The sequence below is a fragment of the Petromyzon marinus genome, chromosome 59 (assembly GCF_048934315.1).
Source record: "Petromyzon marinus isolate PM22_M1 ecotype Great Lakes invasive population chromosome 59, UKy_Petmar_22M1.pri1.0, whole genome shotgun sequence".
NCBI classification, from domain to species: Eukaryota; Metazoa; Chordata; class Hyperoartia; order Petromyzontiformes; family Petromyzontidae; genus Petromyzon; species Petromyzon marinus.
In genome coordinates, this window is record NC_133725.1 from 11233328 (window position 1) to 11257797 (window position 24470).

Here is a 24470-nt window from a genome sequence, read left to right on the forward strand (position 1 = left end):
AGTTGGTGCGATTATTCGCAAATGGAAGAAACATAAAAGAACTGTCAATCTCCCTCGGCCTGGGGCTCCATGCAAGATCTCACCTCGTGGAGTTGCAATGATCATGAGAACGGTGAGGAATCAGCCCAGAACTACGCGGGAGGATCTTGTCAATGATCTCAAGGCAGCTGGGACCATAGTTACCAAGAAAACAATTGGTAACACACTGCGCCGTGAAGGACTGAAATCCTGCAGCGCCCGCAAGGTCCCCCTGCTCAAGAAAGCACATATACATGCCCGTCTGAAGTTTGCCAATGAACATCTAAATGATTCAGAGGACAACTGGGTGAAAGTGTTGTGGTCAGATGAGACCAAAATGGAGCTCTTTGGCATCAACTTAACTCGCCGTCTTTGGAGGAGGAGGAATGCTGCCTATGACCCCAAGAACACCATCCCCACCGTCAAACATGGATTTTATTGTTGCTATTCTGTCTCTTACTGTTCAACTAAACCTACCATTAAAATTATAGACTGATCATTTCTTTGTCAGTGGGCAAACGTACAAACCTGCAGGGGATCAAATACTTTTTTTCCCTCACTGTATATGTATTTTATGTTTTTTTTATTTCAAGGCCACAGTATCGTTTATGAGTGTGAGTTAATTTTTCTTCTCAAGAGGCAAAGTATCATCGGGCCCTCGTGAAGAATGGCACTTTGGCAAGTGGCCCGTGGCCATATGTTCACCGCCTGCTGATTTCCTATTCTCCTTACTGCAGGAACTTGTGAACACGGACAGCACGGTCGTGGACACTTCCAGCAAGCCACGGCTAGCTGATTGGAAGTTCGGCCATGAATCGGTAGGGAGTGACTTGCAGATGCAAACACATACAGAACTGTAAAAAAGACAAAGATCCCCTATAGAGCCTAAAAAGACTTTTGGAGCAAGTGCTGTTAGCAAGCATCTATGAAGGCCGTAATTATGGCACACAAGGGGGTAGGTGGCCGACACTACGCCCGGCCGCCTTTGTCTTCCCAATGGCAATGTTTACACACTTCACAAAGTACTCATTTGAGGCTCATTCGACTTTAGGGAAGCCCCAGGACCCATTCAGATAATCGTCACTGGTATTGTCCATAAGCGGCCATAGAAGTCGGGTCACCGGGTTCGTAGAGCAGCGCGCTATCCGCTACACTACTGCTCCGCACGTACATACACACGCGTACAAGTACCAACATATGCGTACACACACATGCAATGACAGCCATGTTAAGGTGTTCGCTGTAAAGCCCAGAGCATGGGTTTAGGATGTGCGAGCGAATCGCTCGTTTGCCTCGGGCGTTCTCGACGAGCTGATGTTCATGGCGGTCTCCTTCACAGGTCTCCCAGCCCCGGGGGGGAAATGTTTCTCCAATGTATGAGAACCAACAGCCACCGGGGTTCGTGCAGCAGAAGGACGGTCACAGGTGAGACGCACGCGCGCATACACACAAACGAACGCACGGTCACGAGAGCATCGCCGTTAACACCCGGCGCCACATCCCGTCCAGGCACGGACACGGACCTCTTTCTGTCTCACCCACGCGTCGTGGCCCCCTGCGCTGACTCAGCTTGCGTGTGCCAGGTGGGAAAGATGGGAGGGGCGGGTACCAAAGGACTGCGCGGCTTAACGCTCGTTTTCTTCCGCAGGTTTATCAACGTTACACCTTGTGCCAACCAACTGTGATGAGCAGGCACGAGCGTCCGCCCCACCCCGACCCCACCGCCAGCGAGATGGGAGATTGAGTGTGCTGCTGGCTCGGCACCTCCTCTGAACACGGTTCTTCCGCTGGGGACCTCTGGGAGATGGCTTCGTAAATATAAATCTGTCGTTAAACCCGCCACCACCCGACAAAGGTTTATCACGTAAACAGAACATGGCAATTTGTTACTAGTACAGCATACCAGTGTGTTGGCATGTTCTGTTTATGTGACAAACCTTACTGTGTCGGGTGGTGGTGTGTTGCATGACACATTTATATTTACGAAATCTAACTTAACAGGTCCCTGCAGGGTGGGCTGGTAGAAACATTGGAATTTTGCGCAAATTTATTACACCCAACAGCACGAGATTTCACTTCTTAAAGTATTGAAAGGGACGGACAGACGGACACATTAATCTATTGCAGGCTGGTACACTCAGTTTACAACTTCGTTCCTACCAGTATAAGTCGATGTTTAAGATAAGTCGATGTTTAAGATAAGTAAATGTTAAGATAAATCGATGTTTAAGATAAGTCGATGTTTAAGATAAGTCGTTGTTTAAGATAAGTCGATGTTTAAGATAAGTCGATGTTTAAGATAAGTAAATGTTCAAGATAAGTCGATGTTTAAGATAAGTAAATGTTCAAGATAAGTCGATGTTTAAGATAAGTCGATGTTTAATATAAGTCGATGTTTAAGATAAGTAAATGTTAAAGATAAGTCGATGTTTAAGATAAGTCGATGTTTAAGATAAGTAAATGTTTAAGACAAGTCGATGTTTAAGACAAGTCGATGTTTAAGACAAGTCGATGATTAAGACAAGTCAATGTTTAAGATAAGTAAATGTTAAAGATAAGTCGATGTTTAAGATAAGTCGATATTTACGATAAGTAAATGTTCAAGATAAGTCGATGTTTAAGACAAGTCGATGTTTAAGACAAGTCAATGATTAAGAGAAGTCGATGTTTAAGATAAGTAAATGTTAAAGACAAGTCGATGTTTAAGAATAGTTAATGATTAAGATAAGTCGATGTTTAAGATAAGTCGATGTTCAAGATAAGTCGATGTTCAAGATAAGTCGATGTTTAAGATAAGTCGATGTTCAAGATAAGTAAATGTTTAAGATAAGTAGATGTTTAAGATAAGTCAATTATTAAGATAAGTCGATGTTTAAGATAAGTAAATGTTTAAGATAAGTGGATGTTTAAGATAAGTAAATGTTGAAGATAAGTCGATGTTTAACATAAGTCGATGTTTAAGATAAATCGATGTTTAAGATAAGTAAATGTTTAAGATATGTAGATGTTTAAGATAAGTAAATGTTTAAGATATGTAGATGTTTAAGATAAGTCAATGATTAAGATAAGTCGATGTTTAAGATAAGTAAATGTTTAAGAACAGCACGAGATTTCACTTCGTTAAAGTATTGAAAGGGGACGGACGGACACATTAATCTATTGCAGGCTGGTACACTCAGTTTACAACTTCGTTCCTACCAGTATAAAACCTATATTATGTATTACCAACTGTGAATAAATTGTCTTGATAATTCACATTGACTCGACTTCGTTTGTTTGTATGTATGTTGAATTTGTTTCGCATCGCCAACCGTGCTAATCAGAATAGCAATTTGCATTGCTATTCTTTTTGCATTGCTACTCAGGCCCTTGGGGCTTCTCTGCTGCATCATCACGGCACCAACCCAGTCACTCTTGCACATTTGACTCATTCTGGGCATTTTTATCATCAAGTTTATAAATGACGGTGACTTTGTTGGACATTTTTAAGAGGAGGGTAAGCTTAGGAATTTCGAGAGTTTGAGGGAGTGTGGGGGGAGGGATCACAAGGTAGTTACCGGTAACATGAAATAGAAATCACTTTATTGAACAACACGAATAAACGGAAGTGACTGAAAAATGAGTCGCCTTGGATTTTCCTTGAAAGTGAAATTGAAAAGCTATTTGATCAAAAAGGCCCACGTGAATTTGAGTGGGAAAAATGTTATACATCACGAACGGGTTAAACACGGTAAAATATTTGACACCAGCAGCTCACAGGCAAGAGGCAAATTGACCTCTTGCAACGGGGCTCATTAACAATGTTATACTTGGCGCCATCGCACAGGCTGAGTGGCTGCTTGCTGAGTGTTACGTCACGTATGCATGCCCTGTAAACGTGAAGATACAAACTTCCGATAAATAAAGGTGAGACCCTATCCATGAAATAATTAATAATCCTGTGCTGCAAAAAAGCTACGTTATTTTTCAACTCGCCGTCATAACACTTTACGGCCAGTCCCCGCTTCACGAACAGGCTGCGTTCCTGAGGCCCGTTCATTGATCCAACTCATTTGTAAGTTGACACTCAGTGGACGAAAGCCCCACTTATGACAACACGGAGATAACACATTCCATGAGAAAAAAACTTACAGTAACAGCTTGAAAACGCCGACTCGCACTGGCGAAACGAACCACCAAAACTCTTTGGTTTGGCGGAGCCAGCTGTGATGAGTCCTAACATCACCACTGAGAGTGTGTGTTGAGTGTACGTGTGAGCGTATGTATAAAGTGAGGGAAAAAAGTATTTGTTCCCCTGCTGATTTTGTACGTTTGCCCACTGACAAAGAAATTATTAGTCTATAATGTTAATGGTAGGTTGATTTGAACAGTGAGAGACAATAACATCAACAAAAATCCAGAAAAACGCATGTCAAAAATGTTATAAATTGATTTGCATTTTAATGAGGGAAATAAGAATTTGACCCCGTCTCAATCAGAAAGATTTCTGGCTCCCAGGTGTCTTTTATATAGGTAACGAGCTGAGATTAGGAGCACACTCTTAAAGGGAGTGCTCCTAATCTCAGCTTGTTACCTCTATAAAAGACACCTGTCCACAAGCAATCAATCAAATTCCAAACTCTCCACCATGGCCGAGACCAAAGAGCTCTGCAAGGATGTCAGGGACAAGATTGTAGACCTGCACAAGGCTGGAATGGGCTACAAGACCATTGCCAAGCAGCTTGGTGAGAAGGTGACAACAGTTGGTGCGATTATTCGCAAATGGAAGAAACACAAATGAACTGTCAATCTCCCTCGGCCTGGGGTTCCATGCAAGATCTCACCTCGTGGAGTTGCAATGATCATGAGAACGGTGAGGAATCAGCCCAGAACTACACAGGAGGATCTTGTCAATGATCTCAAGGCAGCTGGGACCATAGTCATCAAGAAAACAAATGGTAACACACTATGCCGTGAAGGACTGAAATCCTACAGCACCCGCAAGGTCCCCCTGCTCAAGAAAGCACATATATATGCCCGTCTGAAGTTTGCCAATGAACATCTGAATGATTCAGAGGACAACTGGGTGAAAGTGTTGTGGTCAGATGAGACCAAAATGGAGCTCTTTGGCATCAACTCAACTCGCCGTGTTTGGAGGAGGAGGAGGAATGCTGCCTATGACCCCAAGAACACCATGCCCACCGTCAAACATTGAGGTAAAAACATTATTTTTGGGGGTGTTTTTCTGCTAAGGGGACAGGACAACTTCACCGTATCAAAGGGACAATGGTGGGGACCATGTACCATCAAATCTTGGGTGAGAACCTCCTTCCCTCAGCCAGGGCATTGAAAATGGGTCGTGGATGGGGAAGGTTCGAGTTGCCAAACGTCAGCCTCGAAACCTTAATGACTTGGAGAAGATCTGCAAAGAGGAGTGGGACAAAATCCCTCTTGAGATGTGTGCAAACCTGGTGGCCAACTTCAAGAAACGTCTGACCTCTGTGATTGCCAACAAGGGTTTTGCCACCAAGTACTAAGTCATGTTTTGAAGAGGGCTCAAATACTTATATCCCTTATTAAAATGCAAATCAATTTATAACATTTTTGACATGCGTTTTTCTGGATTTTTTTGTTGTTATTCTGTCTCTCACTGTTCAAATAAACCTGCCATTAAAATTATAGACTGATCATGTATTTGTCAGTGGGCAAACGTACAAAATCAGCAGGGGATCAAATGCTTTTTTTCCCTCTGTATGTGCGACAGGGATGTTCTACAGATCCCACATTATTTAATATCTAATAAAAAATAATTACTTAATCTAATAAAGAATAATTATTTCATATTTTAATAGCAAATGCTAAGACATACATATTCACCATCATTTTACAAAAAAAAATTGAAGGCACCCAATGGGTTCTCCCTTATCTCCGGTTGTGGCCAATATTTTCATGGAAATATCTGAGACGGACGCCATCCAGGCATCCACTCTACGCCTGTCCTTGTGGAAGAGGTACGTGGATGACACGTTTGTCATCTGGCCACATGGCCGACCGGCTCAACTACATCAATTCCATACACCCAGCCATCAAATTCACGATGGAGGTAGAAAAGGATGGCATGCTAACTTTCTTGGATGTCTTAATCAAAAAGAGACCAGATGGCTCAATGAGCCACTCTGTCTACAGGAAAGTAACCCATACTGACGCCTACCTAAAACCTGATTCCCACCACCATCCATCCCAGAAGAATCCCCTCATCAAAACGCTACACATAGAGCTCAGTGTATCTCCGACCATGAACACCTAACCAGTGAAGTAAAACACGTACACCAAGCTCTCAAGGCGAATGGATATTCTGATTAAACAATCCGCAAAGCCTTCACCCCAAGCGTGAGGAAGGAGCCATCTGAGGATCCAATCAAAACCATCACCCTGCCATACATAGCAGGGGTAACCACAAATATTTATAAAATCATGAAGAAATACAAGATCCAGGTCCGATTTAACACAGTACATAAAATTCGTGATCTGATCCCATCTGTGAAGGACAAAATTCCTGACATGCAATATCGCGGTGTCTACAAACTAAGCTGTATCTGCGGCAGCAGTTACATTGGGGAAACCAAACGACATGTCTCGGGCCGTGTTCGTGAACATAAGGCAGATCTGAAACACGGCAGGACCAATACTTCTGCTGTGGCTGATCATTACTTTAATGCGCCATAATAATTACTTTAATGCGCCATAATAAGGCGCTGTAGGCAGCTGAGCTGCCACCACGCCAATGGACCGACAGGGGGCAGCCGAGAGAGAGCGAGGTGTGTAGGGGTTGACCGAAGGTCAAACCCCCGCCCCTCCGTGACCGGAGGTTGACACCCCAGACCCCCCAGGGGCTGGGGGCTGAGGGGGATGGGGACCCCCACCACTTCCTAAAACCCCTTAAGAATTAAGACCTACTAAGACCTTCTAGAAGGTTCTGTAGGGGGGATCATGAGGGGAGGGGTGACCTCGACCTGGGGATAAAAGGCCGGCCCTCGGGACGGGCCAGGGAGTGTTCGCCAACTCAAGCTTGAAGACATCTGAAGACCTGAAGACTGGACCAGCACCCGGGGACCCTCCCCGAGGCTCTCGCTAGAGCCGGGGTTGCAGCGGACCAGGGCGAGTCCCGTACCCCGGGGTGGGTCGGTCGGTCCAGTCTTCCCCTAGCCGCCGTCGCAAGGGACCGGCGTGTAGCGAAGCCCGGCGTGTGTAGGACACGCTAGAAGGGAGGCTGTCTCTCCCTTAGGCTATCGGGTGTTACAGTAGTGTTTAACAGAGTAGTCTTAACAGAGTGTTAAGAGTTGTTACAATAAACGCGTTGCCTCCAGCAGATGTCTCCGTGTGGTTAGTTCGGGCCACAAAACTTGTATGTCACTGTCCCTCTCTCTGCATATCTCTTTATGTCTCTGTCTCTCTATCTGTTTCTATCTCAGTCTGTGTATCTCTCTGTGTCTGTCTCTCTCTCCCTATGTCTCTGTATTAATGTTTCGTGTCTCTCTCTGCACTGCTTTTTTTGAATGTCCCTCTCTATTTCTGTGTCTGTCTCTATATATCTGTGGAAGTTCTTTCGTTCCATACATTGCCAACCGTGCTAATCGGAGGTGCGGGGGAAAGACAGCCTACTAAACACAAAAATAAGTTATAAAGAAATTAGTTTTCAATCTATATTTAAAATTGCATAGCTCCAGTGGCTTCCTAATATCGGGACAGCGTTCCAGACGGCCGTAAAACTGCATCAGAAAACACGTGATGCGGTGGCCATCTTTGTTCTATGGCCAGCCAAAAGCCACTGTGAGGATGACCGGAGTCTGCATGATGGTTTTTCTCTGTGTCTGTGTCCCTTTGTGTGTGTATTTGTAGGCCTGGGCTCTGGTTGTTCTTCATGCTTTCGGAGTCCCTGTCCCTCTGCTCACGATCATTAAGGACCTTCATGATGGTGAGCGGGCCTGGGTAAAACTACGTGGCTGGGAGTCAGAGCTATTCCCTGCACACCTTGGGGTGCGACAGGGATGTCCTCTGGCTCCAACATTATTTAACATCTATTTTGACCTCGTGGTTCGTGAAGCCTTCAATAGCTGTACCGGAGGAATCTCCATTTGGTACGGATACAATGGGAGGCTGATCGATGCCCGGGTAATTGCTGCTCACTCAGAGGAGGAGTTGGAGGCTCTGCTGCCGAACCTGGAGCTTGCCACCAAGAGGTGGGGCGTTACCATCAGCCCCACCAAAACTAAGCACCTGCCTGGGTATTTGTACCATCGGACACTCCACCCCCACAACTCCAAATTGGTGATAGGGTAGTTGTGGAGAGAGTGGAGAGCTTCCCATACCTTGGCAATGTGCTCATGACCGGCTCCGCTTTAACAGCAGAGGTCTCACTCCAAATCAGTCAAGCGGCATTATATTTTCATCGGTTGCGTAACGCTGTGTGGAAGCTACCTGGTCTTTCACTCCGCACAAAGCCTCAGGTCTTCTCGGCCACGGTCATTCCCTCCCTTCTCTACGCTTGCAAAACGTGGACCCCCCTAATGGAACATCGTCGCCGGTTAGAAACATTTATGCTGGCCTGCCTACGATCCATCCTGGGTTTAACCAGGCTAGATTGTGTGAGCTCACAAATCGTTGAAAGATGTGGACAAAGTCCCATTGGTGAGCTCCTCCGGCAGGCAAGGCTTCGTTGGCTGGATCATGTAGCCCGCATGCCCAGCCACCGCATGCCTAAACAGCTTTTGTTCAGCCGGATCTAGGTGGTGAAACGGGCGCGGACGGGCTAGAGAAGAGATGGATTGATGTGGTACATGAGGATGTGGACTTGCCGATGACTTGTACCAGCGGTGTCAAGATCGGCCTCGGTGGAGGAGGCTCGTGAAGGACGCTGCTACTGGGCAGTTGGAGGCAGTCACCCTCCAACAACAACAGACGGCGGAGGAGCGACGCTCACAACAACGAGCGGAGTGCCGGGTGGCTAAAGCACAGCAAGTTGATACAGTAGGGGGCACAGGTGGTGCATCAGCCAGTAGTCTCAGTCAGTAGACCCGTGGCATCTAGGTCTGCCCCGTGACCTCCTGCCAGCGGGTTTTCGACACTTCACGTGACCTCAAGGTGCACATAGCCTGGCACAAGCGTCATGGTGATGTCACTGCCACTTAGTGGCGAATGGCGGTTGTTGTTGTGTTTGTTTCTCACTTTACTCCTACGTCTCTCACTGCCTATTTCTGTGTCTATCTTTCGCTGTGTGTGTTTCTCTCCGTGTCTTTCTCTCTACCCCTATTTGCCCATGGCGATGCCCTCATTATTTTCATTACAAATTTTCGCCCATGAGTAGCTGCCCCGATCGTCCATTCCTAAGTCCAGTCCTGACTTTAGTGCTAAAACATTTTACAATACGAGAATCACAGTCACATCCACCTCATGTAAATACTGTACCATATACTTAGCATGAAGACGTACCTAATCAGGCCTATTGACCATGTAGAGTGGTGAAAGTTTCTGTGGGAAAATATTAAAAAGTAATTGTAGCTCCCTGTGGAATCAATGTTAGAGGAACTAGAATATGCATGCTCATATGTATACCTAGGGGAGTTATTGAAGGCAGACCGGGATCATAGACAGGATATAAGAGAGGGGGACGACGTTAGATCGGAGTGCTTCTGAATATCAACATAGCTATGTGCTCAGGGAATCACGTTAACAAACGGTGCATCTATCACCTGCTGTGATGTATGGCTCAGACACACCGACATATCAAATGAGTGCAGCTAATACTTGGACGAGGAAGACATTGACATATGATCTCTGGATTAATGTATAAGCATCTGCGTGCTGAAGAAGGAAAACGAATGCATGGAAATGTAAAACATTAGAATGATCTGAGATTGAAAACATCGCTAGACCTGCTGCTGGCGGATGGTTCGTAGGGACGCAGTTATGTAGTCCACCAGTAATTTAATTCGTCACGATTCAGAATTTACAATTTCATTTATTACTTGCTCATGCCTCGTTTTTACCGTCTCCTGTGTACACACGCACACAACAAAAGCTGGGCGGTGGCGGCTACGCTGCTGCACGTGGCTGCTGCACTGTGGAGGCAGCAGCGAGGGTCGGTGGATCACCGCACTTCGATGTTGTGAAACTCCCTTGCCGTGGGCGTCGAGGAGGTGCCATGCTCTGGCTATGCCAGGAGAAGGTGGTAAAGGAAGAATGTGGACTGCATGGGATTGATCGTTTGCCCCCTTCGCACGCATGGGCGCCACGGTGGTGAGATGTTAACTACCTCGCCTGGTATACAGGTCATGGATTCGATCCCGACCCAGACGCCTGCTGTATATTTGGAGTTTGCATGTCTCTGTCTCCCCGTGGTCGCGTGGATTTTTTCCGGGTCCTCCGGTTTTTACCTCCGCAGATACAGAATAAACGAGCGTTTTGAGTATTTGACTGCTGTAAATTTCCACAAGATAAGCCACTTCGTTGAGCTATCATTTGAGGCCAGGTCGTTTCTGCAAAAAAGAGCTGTATAGCTGAGTGAGCTTCACGTGGTGAACATTTTTTTATTTGGTTATTCTTCAGGTGCTCCGGTTTCCTCCCACATTAATTGGCCCACACCACCTCAAACTGTAGAGGACCGCAGAGCTTGGGCAATCGTTGGCGCCGACTCGTCACCTGGCTGCTGCCTTCCCGCTCATCTGTGGTTCCTCCTCGCGCCTCCGAGTCGTTGTCCTCTCTGCGAGAGCGAGCGAGTGATGTGCGGTAGCGGCGTGTTGCAAGTTGACATTGTTATTATTGACACACACACTAGAGGACGGATAAGGTGGCGTGACCTCACATGCATGACAACTGACCCATCGCCAGACACCGCTCACCATGCGGGCACTCACCACTCACCAGATATCATTCACCTGGCACACACATGATATACTCATCAACCACCACGCACCACTCACCTGATCCGAACCACACATTCCAGGCATTTGCCATTCACTCGCACACAAACTCACACCATTCTCACCTATTCGTCCATAACATTGACAAAAAACACGTCTCATTCACAATCCTGTATCTGTCTCATCGCATAAAACAAAAAAATCAATGTTTTTTTTTTATCCCATCGGCCCCAAGGTCGTCGTGGAGTGCATAATATCAGCAGTATTAGTTCAATACAAAGCAAGCTATGGGCTCGATTAGACATTCAGCGTCTCATCAGCAGTCAGGCTTGCCCCAACCAACATTGGTGAATCGCAAGATACTAAAGATGCTAATAAGCAAAGACGCCCCACCCCCGATAACTTCAAGATAATGGGTCCGAGTTTTCACGCAAAATGGTATACTGTACTGTAATAGATTCTGATATACAGCACACATTACTCAATTGGGATTATAGATAGCCACCCCTTACTGTGAAAACTGGCAGGACCCTCCTGAAAAAGAGCCACGAGACTCACTCAGTGAGGCAGCGGTGGCCCTGGACCCGCTGTTGCCAGCAATCGGCGCCCCCCAAACCCCAGGGGCAGATCGAGGCTGAGTTTTTTGGTAAACTGGGAAACATTTTGCCCCTATTTTCCGTTTAATGGTTTTTAAAGAGGCATATTTATTCGATTTGTCCGTCTGTCCAATCAATCAATTGTCAGAAATGTTGAGAAATTATTTTTTTTCCTCGAATTTGGCACCCCACTTAACTTGGCTCCCTAGACGACCGCCTAGATAGCCTACATGGACGTGTCGCGCCTGCAGTGAGGCTTTCCTGGGTAAACAAGCCTCATACTGGTAGGAACCTCCTGGTTACACCAGCCCACAGGGGATTATTGTGTCCGTCCATCCGTCGTGCATCAAAAAATAGGAGGGGTGGGGCTGGGTGGAGAGGGGAGGGTGGGGAGGAGCTGAGTGGGGAGGGGCTGAGTGGGGAGGGGAGGGTGGGGAGGGGCTGGATGGGGAGGGTGGGGCTGGGTGGGGAGGGTGGGGAGGGGCTGAGTGGGGAGGGTGGTGAGGGTGGGGCTGGGTGGGGGGTGGGAGGGGTGGGGCTGGGTGGGGAGGGGCTGGTCACCCTGTGGTGCCCTTATAAAACTCAACGTTTAACCTACTCACGCCGGCTTGTGCCCGCCCTCACAGTCGGGCATATTTGCGGAATACACCACGTGGTGCCGCCGTTGACCCTGGCCATTGACCGAGCAACCCAACGTTCCTACCAGCTCCCTCCGCAGGAATGTGTTAATCATCATGATCACACTTGACACCACTCGCTTGTGGCCGTCTGATGCGTATTGTCTCCGCGGCACAGTAGCGTGTTTAGTCCAGCAGGGGGTGCTGCGGCAATGTTGTTGACGCACGTGTTGGCTTCACGTGCTATGAAGAAGAACAATTGACCAAATGTCGCGTATTAAAAAATAAATACTTTTAAGACCACAGTTTTTTATTTACGAATTTTCTCTGAGTAGTCATTGCACTGCAGCACGTGACTTTTTTATTGTATCTAGGTCAAGAGTCATAACATAGGCAATGTGCAATTCCAAAGACCCCCATGGATGATTATGGTGGGTGTTTCAGATTGCCATCAAACACCCTACCTGTGTCACGCACTGGATTCTATTTTTTTTTTAATCTGAGATAAAATTCATACGTCGTACAAAGTTCACATTTAATACCATAGCCAGCTGGATTAATACGGTCAAAATGAGTTATCTTTCGGCTCTGTACGTTGGCAACTACTCAAATTAATGCTGCCAAAACACACCGGCTTATGTGAGCCGATTCATAATCTGCGCCATAACTCACACACGTGTTTTCCTTGTTGCCTCTCTCTCCAGAGGCTGTCCCCACTCCTTCCCTTGGCCTCGCTCCTCCACCAGCGGGCCCTGTTCAGCTCCATCCACCACATGAACCACAGATGTTTCTTTAATCTAGTTTAGAGGCTATAAGCAGTTGTTATAGGTCATTACCAGTGCCATAGGTTATCGGTTTCTGGTAAAAATCAGCTGGACCTGTAAAATGAAAATTACAGGCAGCCCTCGACTTACGAACACCCGACTTAAGAATACCCGCCTTAGGAACACCCGACTGACGAACACTAGTACTTAAGAATCCGCGAAATTTCGTGAAACTGAACGTTCGTAAATCGAGGGATACCTGTATAGAGTGAGAGACAAGGTAGGGGCGATGAGAAGTTTCCTGTTGCCCGGGAAAGCAAACGCGGTGTGGAAGGCAGGGCATGTGGAAGGAGGGAAGTTGTGAGATGTGATGAGGCTAAGGTTGACTCAACCTCAAATTCTTACCTGGTGCGATGTGTAAATATCGTCACTGGCAAGATAAAGACGGGCGGGCGTGGTGCTGGCCACCCATCCCTCGTGTGCCGTTCAGGCCTTCATAGGTGCTTGCTTATAGCACTTGCCCCAACAGTCTGTTAAGGCTATACGGGTGATCTTTGTCTGTATAATGAATGCCATGGATTTGGGCATAGGCAAAGGAATCTAGCATTTATTATCAATCCATGCACTTCCTCCCACCATTCTCCCTAAAATAAGAATAATTAATGAATATGCACACCGTTAATTACCCACGTGGGGAGCCATATCAGCGCTATAAATCCGTCTTGCAGCTTGTGGACTGTGCAGCGTGGTGTCCCGCACCACAAGGGCCCTGCTTTGCACCACAAACTAACTTTGCTTCTGCCACCAACAAGGTGTAGGGCGTGATGTGCATGTAGGGCGAAGAAGAGTCTGGGGCCAGATACATGGAATGTGGGATGTGGGCAGGAAGAAGGTTGTGTATTGGAGATCCTGGCTCTGAGATAATGTGGAGGTTTGGGTAGGCTGTGTGCGCTGAGTGTTGGGGCGAGTGGTCGGTGGTATGTGGACCGGACAAAGAGGCTGATCGTATGTTGCTAGGTGTGTATGAGGCTGGGTATAGGAGTTGGGGGTGTGCAAGGTGTGTACGAGGATGGGTGTTTGTATTCGAGTTGGGTGTATGGGCTGTAGATTAGACTATCTGGCTGTTTGATTGCTAGGTGGGTATAGGGCTGGCTGTGTGAGGTCTGGGTGAGTGTTTGGGGCTGGCTGTGTGAGTTCTGGGTGAGTGTTTGGGGCTGGCTGTGTGAGTTCTGGATGAGTGTTTGGGGCTGGCTGTGTGAGTTCTGCGTGAGGGTATGGGGCTGGCTGTGTGAGTTCTGGGTGAGTGTTTGGGGCTGGCTGTGTGAGTTCTGGGTGAGGGTTTGGGGCTGGCTGTGTGAGTTCTGGGTGAGTGTTTGGGGCTGGCTGTGTGAGTTATAGGTTAGTGTTTGGGGCTGGCTGGGTGAGTTCTGGGTGAGGGATTGGGGCTGGCCGTGTGAGTTCTGGGTGAGTGTTTGGGGCTGGCTGTGTGAGTTCTGGGTGAGTGTTTGGGGCTGGCTGTGTGAGTTCTGGGGGAGTGTTTGGTGCTGGCTGTGTGAGTTCTGGGTGAGTGTTTGGGGCTGGCTGTGTGAGTTCTGGATGAGTGCTTGGGGCTGGCTGTGTGAGTTTTGGGTGAGTGTTTGGTGCTGGCTGTGTGAGTTCTGGGTGAGTGTTTGGGGCTGGCTGTGTGAGTTCTGCGTGAGGGTTTGGGGCTGGCTGTGTGAGTTCTGGGTGAGTGTTTGGGGCTGGCCGTGTGAGTTCTGGGTGAGTGTTTGCTGCTGGCTGTGTGAGTTCTGCGTGAGGGTTTGGGGCTGGCTGTGTGAGTTCTGGGTGAGTGTTTGGGGCTGGCTGTTTGAGTTCTGGGTGAGCGTTTGGGGCTGACTGTGTGAGTTCTGGGTGAGTGTTTGGGGCTGGCTGTGTGAGTTCTGGGTGATTGTTTGGGGCTGGCTGTGTGAGTGCTGGGTGAGGGTTTGGAGCTGGCTGTGTAAGTTTTGGGTGAGGGTTTGGGGCTGGCTGTGTGAGTTCTGGGTGAGTGTTTGGGGCTGGCTGTGTGAGTGCTGGGTGAGGGCTTGGGGCTGGCTGTGTGAGTGCTGGGTGAGTGTTTGGGGCTGGCTGTGTGAGTTCTGGGTGATGGTTTGGTGCTTGCTGTGTGAGTTCTGGGTGAGGGTTTGGGGCTGGCTGTGTGAGTTCTGGGTGAGTGTTTGTGGGTGGCTGTGTGAGTTCTGGGTGAGTGTTTGGGGGTGGCAGTGAGTTCTGGGTGAGTGTTTGGTGCTGGCCTTGTGAGTTCTGGGTGAGTGTTTGGGGATGGTTGTGTGAGTTCTGGATGAGTGTTTGGGGCAGGCTGTGTGAGTTCTGGGTGAGTGTTTGGGGCTGGCTGTGTGAGTTCTGGGTGAGTGTTTGGGGCTGGCTGTTTGAGTTCTGGGTGAGTGTTTGGGGCTGACTGTGTGAGTTCTGGGTGAGTGTTTGGGGCTGGCTGTGTGAGTTCTGGGTGAGTGTTTGGGGCTGGCTGTGTGAGTGCTGGGTGAGGGTTTGGAGCTGGCTGTGTGAGTTCTGGGTGAGGGTTTGGGGCTGGCTGTGTGAGTTCTGGGTGAGTGTTTGGGGCTGGCTGTGTGAGTTCTGGGTGATGGTTTGGTGCTTGCTGTGTGAGTTCTGGGTGAGGGTTTGCTGCTGGCTGTGTGAGTTCTGGGTGAGTGTTTGGGGCTGACTGTTTGAGTTCTGGGTGAGTGTTTGGGGCTGACTGTGTGAGTTCTGGGTGAGTGTTTGGGGCTGGCTGTGTGAGTTCTGGGTGATTGTTTGGGGCTGGCTGTGTGAGTGCTGGGTGAGGGTTTGGAGCTGGCTGTGTAAGTTTTGGGTGAGGGTTTGGGGCTGGCTGTGTGAGTTCTGGGTGAGTGTTTGGGGCTGGCTGTGTGAGTGCTGGGTGAGGGCTTGGGGCTGGCTGTGTGAGTGCTGGGTGAGGGTTTGGGGCTGGCTGTGTGAGTTCTGGGTGATGGTTTGGTGCTTGCTGTGTGAGTTCTGGGTGAGGGTTTGGGGCTGGCTGTGTGAGTTCTGGGTGAGTGTTTGTGGGTGGCTGTGTGAGTTCTGGGTGAGTGTTTGGGGCTGGCTGTGTGAGTGCTGGGTGAGGGCTTGGGGCTGGCTGTGTGAGTGCTGGGTGAGTGTTTGGGGCTGGCTGTGTGAGTTCTGGGTGATGGTTTGGTGCTTGCTGTGTGAGTTCTGGGTGAGGGTTTGGGGCTGGCTGTGTGAGTTCTGGGTGAGTGTTTGTGGGTGGCTGTGTGAGTTCTGGGTGAGTGTTTGGGGGTGGCAGTGAGTTCTGGGTGAGTGTTTGGTGCTGGCCTTGTGAGTTCTGGGTGAGTGTTTGGGGATGGCTGTGTGAGTTCTGGATGAGTGTTTGGGGCAGGCTGTGTGAGTTCTGGGTGAGTGTTTGGGGCTGGCTGTGTGAGTTCTGGGTGAGTGTTTGGGGCTGGCTGTTTGAGTTCTGGGTGAGTGTTTGGGGCTGACTGTGTGAGTTCTGGGTGAGTGTTTGGGGCTGGCTGTGTGAGTTCTGGGTGAGTGTTTGGGGCTGGCTGTGTGAGTGCTGGGTGAGGGTTTGGAGCTGGCTGTGTGAGTTCTGGGTGAGGGTTTGGGGCTGGCTGTGTGAGTTCTGGGTGAGTGTTTGGGGCTGGCTGTGTGAGTTCTGGGTGATGGTTTGGTGCTTGCTGTGTGAGTTCTGGGTGAGGGTTTGCTGCTGGCTGTGTGAGTTCTGGGTGAGTATTTGGGGCTGGCTGTTTGAGTTCTGGGTGAGTGTTTGGGGCTGACTGTGTGAGTTCTGGGTGAGTGTTTGGGGCTGGCTGTGTGAGTTCTGGGTGATTGTTTGGGGCTGGCTGTGTGAGTGCTGGGTGAGGGTTTGGAGCTGGCTGTGTAAGTTTTGGGTGAGGGTTTGGGGCTGGCTGTGTGAGTTCTGGGTGAGTGTTTGGGGCTGGCTGTGTGAGTGCTGGGTGAGAGCTTGGGGCTGGCTGTGTGAGTGCTGGGTGAGGGTTTGGGGCTGGCTGTGTGAGTTCTGGGTGATGGTTTGGTGCTTGCTGTGTGAGTTCTGGGTGAGGGTTTGGGGCTGGCTGTGTGAGTTCTGGGTGAGTGTTTGTGGGTGGCTGTGTGAGTTCTGGGTGAGTGTTTGGGGCTGGCTGTGTGAGTGCTGGGTGAGGGCTTGGGGCTGGCTGTGTGAGTGCTGGGTGAGTGTTTGGGGCTGGCTGTGTGAGTTCTGGGTGATGGTTTGGTGCTTGCTGTGTGAGTTCTGGGTGAGGGTTTGGGGCTGGCTGTGTGAGTTCTGGGTGAGTGTTTGTGGGTGGCTGTGTGAGTTCTGGGTGAGTGTTTGGGGGTGGCAGTGAGTTCTGGGTGAGTGTTTGGGGATGGCTGTGTGAGTTCTGGATGAGTGTTTGGGGCTGGCTGTGTGAGTTCTGGGTGAGTGTTTGGGGCTGGCTGTGTGAGTTCTGGGTGAGTGTTTGGGGCTGGCTGTTTGAGTTCTGGGTGAGTGTTTGGGGCTGACTGTGTGAGTTCTGGGTGAGTGTTTGGGGCTGGCTGTGTGAGTTCTGGGTAAGTGTTTGGGGCTGGCTGTGTGAGTGCTGGGGGAGGGTTTGGAGCTGGCTGTGTGAGTTCTGGGTGAGGGTTTGGGGCTGGCTGTGTGAGTTCTGGGTGAGTGTTTGGGGCTGGCTGTGTGAGTGCTGGGTGAGGGCTTGGGGCTGGCTGTGTGAGTGCTGGGTGAGTGTTTGGGGCTGGCTGTGTGAGTTCTGGGTGATGGTTTGGTGCTTGCTGTGTGAGTTCTGGGTGAGGGTTTGGGGCTGGCTGTGTGAGTTCTGGGTGAGTGTTTGTGGGTGGCTGTGTGAGTTCTGGGTGAGTGTTTGGGGGTGACAGTGAGTTCTGGGTGAGTGTTTGGTGCTGGCCTTGTGAGTTCTGGGTGAGTGTTTGGGGCTGGCTGTGTGAGTTCTGCATGAGTGTTGGGGGTGGCTGTGTGAGTTCTGGGTGAGTGTTTGGTGCAGGCCGTATGAGTTCTGGGTCAGTGTTTGGGGCTGGCTGTGTGAGTTCTGGTGGAGTGAAAAAAACCACGCTCAGATCACGACCTTTAAGCCGTGTGAGAAGAAACAAAGCGCCTTGACAAAGGAATGAAATGGCTGAGTGATTAGCTTGTGGCTGGTCACAGAAATGGCTATGTTAAAGTTAAAGCATACACATCCGCAAAGGCACCCCTTGATAAAGGAATTAGCATAGAATTTAGCATTGAAATAGCTAAGTTAAAGTATACACATCCGCAGAGGCACCCCTTGACAAAGGAATTAGCATAGAATTTAGCATTGAAATAGCTGAGTGATTAGCTTGTAACTGGACTCAGAAATAGCTATGTTAAAGTCAGAGCATATACATTCACCGAGGCACCTAGTACAAATCAAACAGGAGAATTTAGCGAAACACAACCATGCTCAGACCGCGGACCTTTAAGCTGTGTGCGAGCAAACAAGGTGTCCTGACAAAGAAATTAGCATAAAAATTAGCATTTGATTGGCCGATTATAGAAAAGAGGTGGTGTACGTGCCGGTGGACTGGCCGTTTGGCGCGTGGGGGGAGTTTACCTATTGATGGTGTGAAAAGGGAATTTATAAGAGCTGCGAAAGTTTGGGGTACCACTACTTGAAAAATATACTGTACCATTGAAGTTACTTTAATGTTTAGTTCGATTTAGAACATCTTTCCAATGGTTGCTTAATTCTCCTGTTTGATTTGTACTAGGTGCCTCGGTGAATGTATATGCTCTGACTTTAACATAGCTATTTCTGCGACCAGTTACAAGCTAATCACTCAGCTATTTCAATGCTAAATTCTATGCTAATTCCTTTGTCAAAAGGTGCCTCTACGGATGTGTATACTTTAACTTAGCTATTTCATTGCTAAATTCTATGCTAATTCCTTTGTCAAGGGGTGCCTTTGCGGATGTGTATGCTTTAACTTTAACATAGTCATTTCTGTCACCAGCCACAAGCTAATCACTCAGCCATTTCAATGCTAAATTATATGCTAATTCCTTTGTCAAGGCGCTTTGTTTCTTCTCACACAGCTTAAAGGTCGTGATCTGAGCGTGGCTTTTTTCACTCCAGCGCTGTCCTCCAGACAGTCTCGTCCCTTCACCTGATGAAGGCCGCTTGTGTTGTGGCCGAAACGTCGTGATTTTTGTTATTTTATTTTTTTACCTACTTGACTTTACCCAATAGAACCAAAGAGTACCCACAGACTCACCACACAGAGACCCACAGACTCACCACACAGAGACCCACAGACTCACCACACAGAGACCCACAGACTCACCACACAGAGACCCACAGACTCACCACACAGAGACCCACAGACTCACCACACAGAGACCCACAGACTCACCACACAGATACCCAGAGACTCACCACACAGAGACCCATAGACTCATCAAACAGAGACACACAGACTCACCACACAGAGACCCACAGACTCACCACACAGAGACCCACAGACTCACCACACAGAGACCCACAGACTCACCACACAGAGACCGATAGACTCACCACACAGAGACCCACAGTCTCACCACAAAGAGACCCACAGACTCACCACACAGAGACCCACAGACTCACCACACAGAGACCTACAGACTCACCACACAGAGTCCCACAGACTCACCACACAGAGACCCATAGACTCATCACACAGAGACCCACAGACTCACCACACAGAGACCCACAGACTCACCACACAGAGACCCACAGACTCACCACACAGATACACACAGACTCACCACACATAGACCCATAGACTCATCACACAGAGACACACAGACTCACCACACAGAGACCCACAGACTAACCACACAGAGACCCACAGACTCACCACACAGAGACCCACAGACTCACCACACAGAGACCCATAGACTCACCACACAGAGACCCACAGACTCACCACACAGAGACCCACAGACTCATCACACAGAGACCCACAGACTCATCACACAGAGACACACAGACTCACCACACAGAGACCCACAGACTCACCACACAGATACCCACAGACTCACCACACAGAGACCCATAGACTCACCACAAACACCCAGAGACTCACCGCACAGAAACCCACAGACTCACCACACACAGACACCCACAGACTCACCACACAGAGACCCACAGACTCACCACACAGAGACCCACAGACTCACCACACACAGACACCCACAGACTCACCACACAGAGACCCACAGACTCACCACACAGAGACCCACTGACTCACCACAGAGACCCACAGACTCACCACACAGAAACCCACAGACTCATCACACAGAGACCCACAGACTCACCACACAGAGACCCACAGACTCACCACACAGAGACCCACAGTCTCACCACACAGAGACCCACAGACTCACCACACAGAGACCCACAGACTCACCACACAGAGACCCACAGACTCACCACACAGAGACCCACAGACTCACCACACAGAGACCCACAGACTCACCACACAGAGACTCACAGACTCACCACACAGAGACCCACAGACTCACCACACAGAGACCCACAGACTCACCACACAGAGACCCACGGACTCACCACACAGAGAACCACAGACTCACCACACAGAGACCCACAGGCTCACCACACAGAGACCCACAGACTCACCACACAGAGACCCACAGACTCACCACACAGAGACCCACAGACTCACCACACAGAGACCCACAGACTCACCACACAGATACCCAGAGACTCACCACACAGAGACCCATAGACTCATCAAACAGAGACAGACAGACTCACCACACAGAGACCCACAGACTCACCACACAGAGACCCACAGACTCACCACACAGAGACCCACAGACTCACCACACAGAGACCGATAGACTCACCACACAGAGACCCACAGTCTCACCACAAAGAGACCCACAGACTCACCACACAGAGACCCACAGACTCACCACACAGAGACCTACAGACTCACCACACAGAGTCCCACAGACTCACCACACAGAGACCCATAGACTCATCACACAGAGACCCACAGACTCACCACACAGAGACCCACAGACTCACCACACAGAGACCCACGGACTCACCACACAGAGACCCACAGACTCACCACACAGAGACACATAGACTCATCACAAAGAGACCCATAGACTCACCACACAGAGACCCACAGACTCACCACACAGAGACCCACGGACTCACCACACAGAGACCCACAGACTCATCACACAGAGACACATAGACTCATCACAAAGAGACCCATAGACTCACCACACAGAGACCCACTGACTCATCAGAGACCCACAGACTCATCACACAGAGACCCACAGACTCATCACACAGAGACACACAGACTCACCACACAGAGACCCATAGACTCACCACAAACACCCAGAGACTCACCGCACAGAGACCCACAGACTCACCACACACAGACACCAACAGACTCACCACACAGAGACCTACAGACTCACCACACAGACACCCACAGACTCACCACACAGAGATCCATAGACTCACCACACAGAGACCCACAGACTCACCACACGGAGACCCACTGACTCACCACAGAAACCCACAGACTCACCACACAGAGACCCACAGACTCACCACACAGAGACCCACAGACTCATCACACAGAGACACATAGACTCATCACACAGAGACCCATAGACTCACCACACAGAGACCCACAGACTCATCACACAGAAACACATAGACTCATCACAAAGAGACCCATAGACTCACCACACAGAGACCCACAGACTTACCACACGGAGACCCACTGTCTCACCACACAGAGACCCACAGACTCATCACACAGAGACCCACAGACTCATCACACAGAGACACACAGACTCACCACACAGAGACCCACAGACTCATCACACAGAGACACATAGACTCATCACACAGAGACACATAGACTCACCACACAGAGACCCACAGACTCACCACACAGAGACCCACAGACTCACCGCACAGAGACCCACAGACTCACCACACAGACACCCACAGACTCACCGAATAGAGACCCACAGACTCACCACACAGAGACCCATAGACTCACCACACAGAGACCCACAGACTCACCACACAGATAACCACAGACTCATCACACAGTGATACACAGACTCACCACACAGTGATACACAGACTCACCACACAGAGACCCACAGACTCACCACGCAGAGACCCACAGACTCACCACGCAGAGACCCACAGACTCACCACGCAGAGACCCATAGATTCACCACACAGAGACCCACAGACTCACCACACAGAGACCCACAGATTCACCACACAGAGACCCACAGATTCACCACACAGAGACCCACAGACTCACCACACAGAGACCCACAGACTCACCACACAGAGACCCACAGACTCACCACACAGAGACCCACAGACTCACCACACAGAGACCCACAGACTCACCACACAGAGACCCAAAGACTCACCACACAGACACCCACAGACTCACCACACAGAGACCCACAGACTCACCACACAGAGACCCACAGACTCACCACACAGAGACCCACAGACTCACCACACAGAGACCCACAGACTCACCACACAGAGACCCACAGACTCACCACACAGAGACCCACAGACTCATCACACAGAGACCCACAGACTCACCACACAGAGACCCACAGACTCACCACACAGAGACCCACAGACTCACCACACAGAGACCCACAGACTCACCACACAGAGACCCACAGACTCACCACACAGAGACCCACAGACTCACCACACAGAGCCCCGTGTGGGCACCTTCAGGCTGAGTCGACCTTGAGGAGGCCCAGACAGGGTTCAGATTTTCCCGCCACCGCCTCCACTCGTCCCGACCCGGAAGCGGAAGTAGAAGCTGTAGATTTGGGGGCGCCCGGCTGCCGGGGGCGTGGCCGCGTTATCCACGTCATTCGGCAGGGGCGTGGCTCCGCGTGGGCGTGGCTTGGCGTGGGCGTGGTCACTTCCCTCGCACTGAACGTCATCGGTGACGTCACGTGGCCACGTGGCTCGTCACAGTTCGAGACGGACGTGAAGGAGGCGGCTGCTTTTTCGTCTTTAGCGTCGACATCTTCAGATTCTTCATCATCCTAATCGCTGAGCACCTTCTGCTGAAGCCATTGACGTGGTGAGTTGTGTGGGTCAGTGTTGTGGGTCTGTGGTGAGTTGTCTGGGTCTGTGGTGAGTTGTGTGGGTCCGTGTTGTGGATCCGTGGTGAGTTGTGTGGGTTCTTGGTGAGAGTGTTGGTTCGTGGTGAGTTGTGTGGGTCCTTATTGTGGCTTATTGGTGAGTGTGGGTGTCCGTGGTGAGGATTCATGGTGAGTTGTGAGAGTCCGTGGTGAGGATGTGGGTTCGTGGTGAGTTGTGTGGATTCGTGGTGATGATGTGGGTTTGTGGTGAGTTGTGTGGGTTCGTGGTGAGTTGTGTGGGTTCGTGGTGAGGATGTGGGTTCGTGGTGAGTTGTGTGGGTTCGTGGTGAGGATGTGGGTTCTTGGTTTGATGTGTGGGTTAGTGGTGAGGATGTGGGTTTGTGGTGAGTTGTGTGGGTTCGTGGTGAGGATGTGGGTTTGTGGTGAGTTGTGTGGGTTCGTGGTGAGGATGTGGGTTTGTGGCGAGTTGTGAGGGTTCGTGGTGTAGGTTTGGGTTTGTGGTGAGTTGTGAGGGTTCGTGGTGAGGATGTGGGTTTGTGGTGAGTTGTGAGGGTTTGTGGTGTAGATGTGGGTTTGTGGTGAGTTGTGAGGGTTCGTGGTGAGGATGTGGGTTCTTGGTGAAGGTTGGTGGGTTCGTGGTGAGGATGTGGGTTTGTGGTGCGTGAGTCCGTGCTAACAATGTGAGTCCACGTGGTAGCGGTGCAATCGCCCTCTACTGAACTCTGCCTGACTCTCCCCACTCTCCACTCTCCACGCAGAGACGCCGAGAGATTTACGGAGCACAGCAACGCCATGCAGGTAGGCGTGGCCCCCTCCACTCAACATATGAACACCACCCTAACTTACAAACACCACCTACACTTACAAACACCACCCTCACTTACAAACACCACCCTCACTTACGAACACCACCCTCACTTACAAACACCACCCACACTTACAAACACCATCCACACTTACAAACACCACTCACACTTACAAACACCACCCTCACTTACAAACACCACCCACACTTACAAACACCACTCAGACTTACAAACACCACCCACACTTACAAACACCACCCTCACTTACATAGACCACCCTCACTTACAAACACCACCCACACTTACAAATACCACCCTCACTTACAAACACCACCCTCACTTACAAACACCACCCACACTTACAAACACCACCCACACTTACAAACACCACCCACACTTACAAACACCACCCTCACTTACAAACACCACCCACACTTACGAACACCACCCACACTTACAACACCACCCTCACTTACAAACACCACCCTCACTTACAAACACCACCCTCACTTACGAACACCACCCTCACTTACAAACACCACCCTCACTTACAAACACCATCCACACTTACAAACACCACCCTCACTTACGAACACC

The 24470-nt window shown here is 49.7% G+C and overlaps 1 protein-coding gene and 1 long non-coding RNA gene across 3 annotated transcripts in view; one reads left to right on the forward strand and one right to left on the reverse strand.

The window, feature by feature from the left end:
* Positions 1–9995: 9995 nt before the first annotated feature.
* On the reverse strand, positions 9996–22765 carry LOC142905852 (uncharacterized). The gene is made up of 2 exons (XR_012929852.1): positions 22659–22765; positions 9996–10756 (listed from the first exon to the last, which is right to left on the reverse strand). It is a non-coding gene; the product is annotated as an uncharacterized LOC142905852 (long non-coding RNA).
* A 23-nt stretch (positions 22766–22788) lies between these two features.
* The window catches only part of LOC142905851 (dual specificity tyrosine-phosphorylation-regulated kinase 2-like), a 65013-nt gene continuing 63331 nt past the window's right edge, over positions 22789–24470 (forward strand). The window contains exons 1-2 of one of the 2 annotated variants that reach the window (XM_076053113.1): positions 22789–23045; positions 23826–23865. In XM_076053113.1, coding sequence (XP_075909228.1) covers positions 23860–23865 — 6 coding nt within the window. In that variant the 5' untranslated portion in view covers positions 22789–23045; positions 23826–23859. The remainder of the gene's footprint in view (positions 23046–23825; positions 23866–24470) is intronic. The other variant, XM_076053114.1, reaches the window with a different exon arrangement.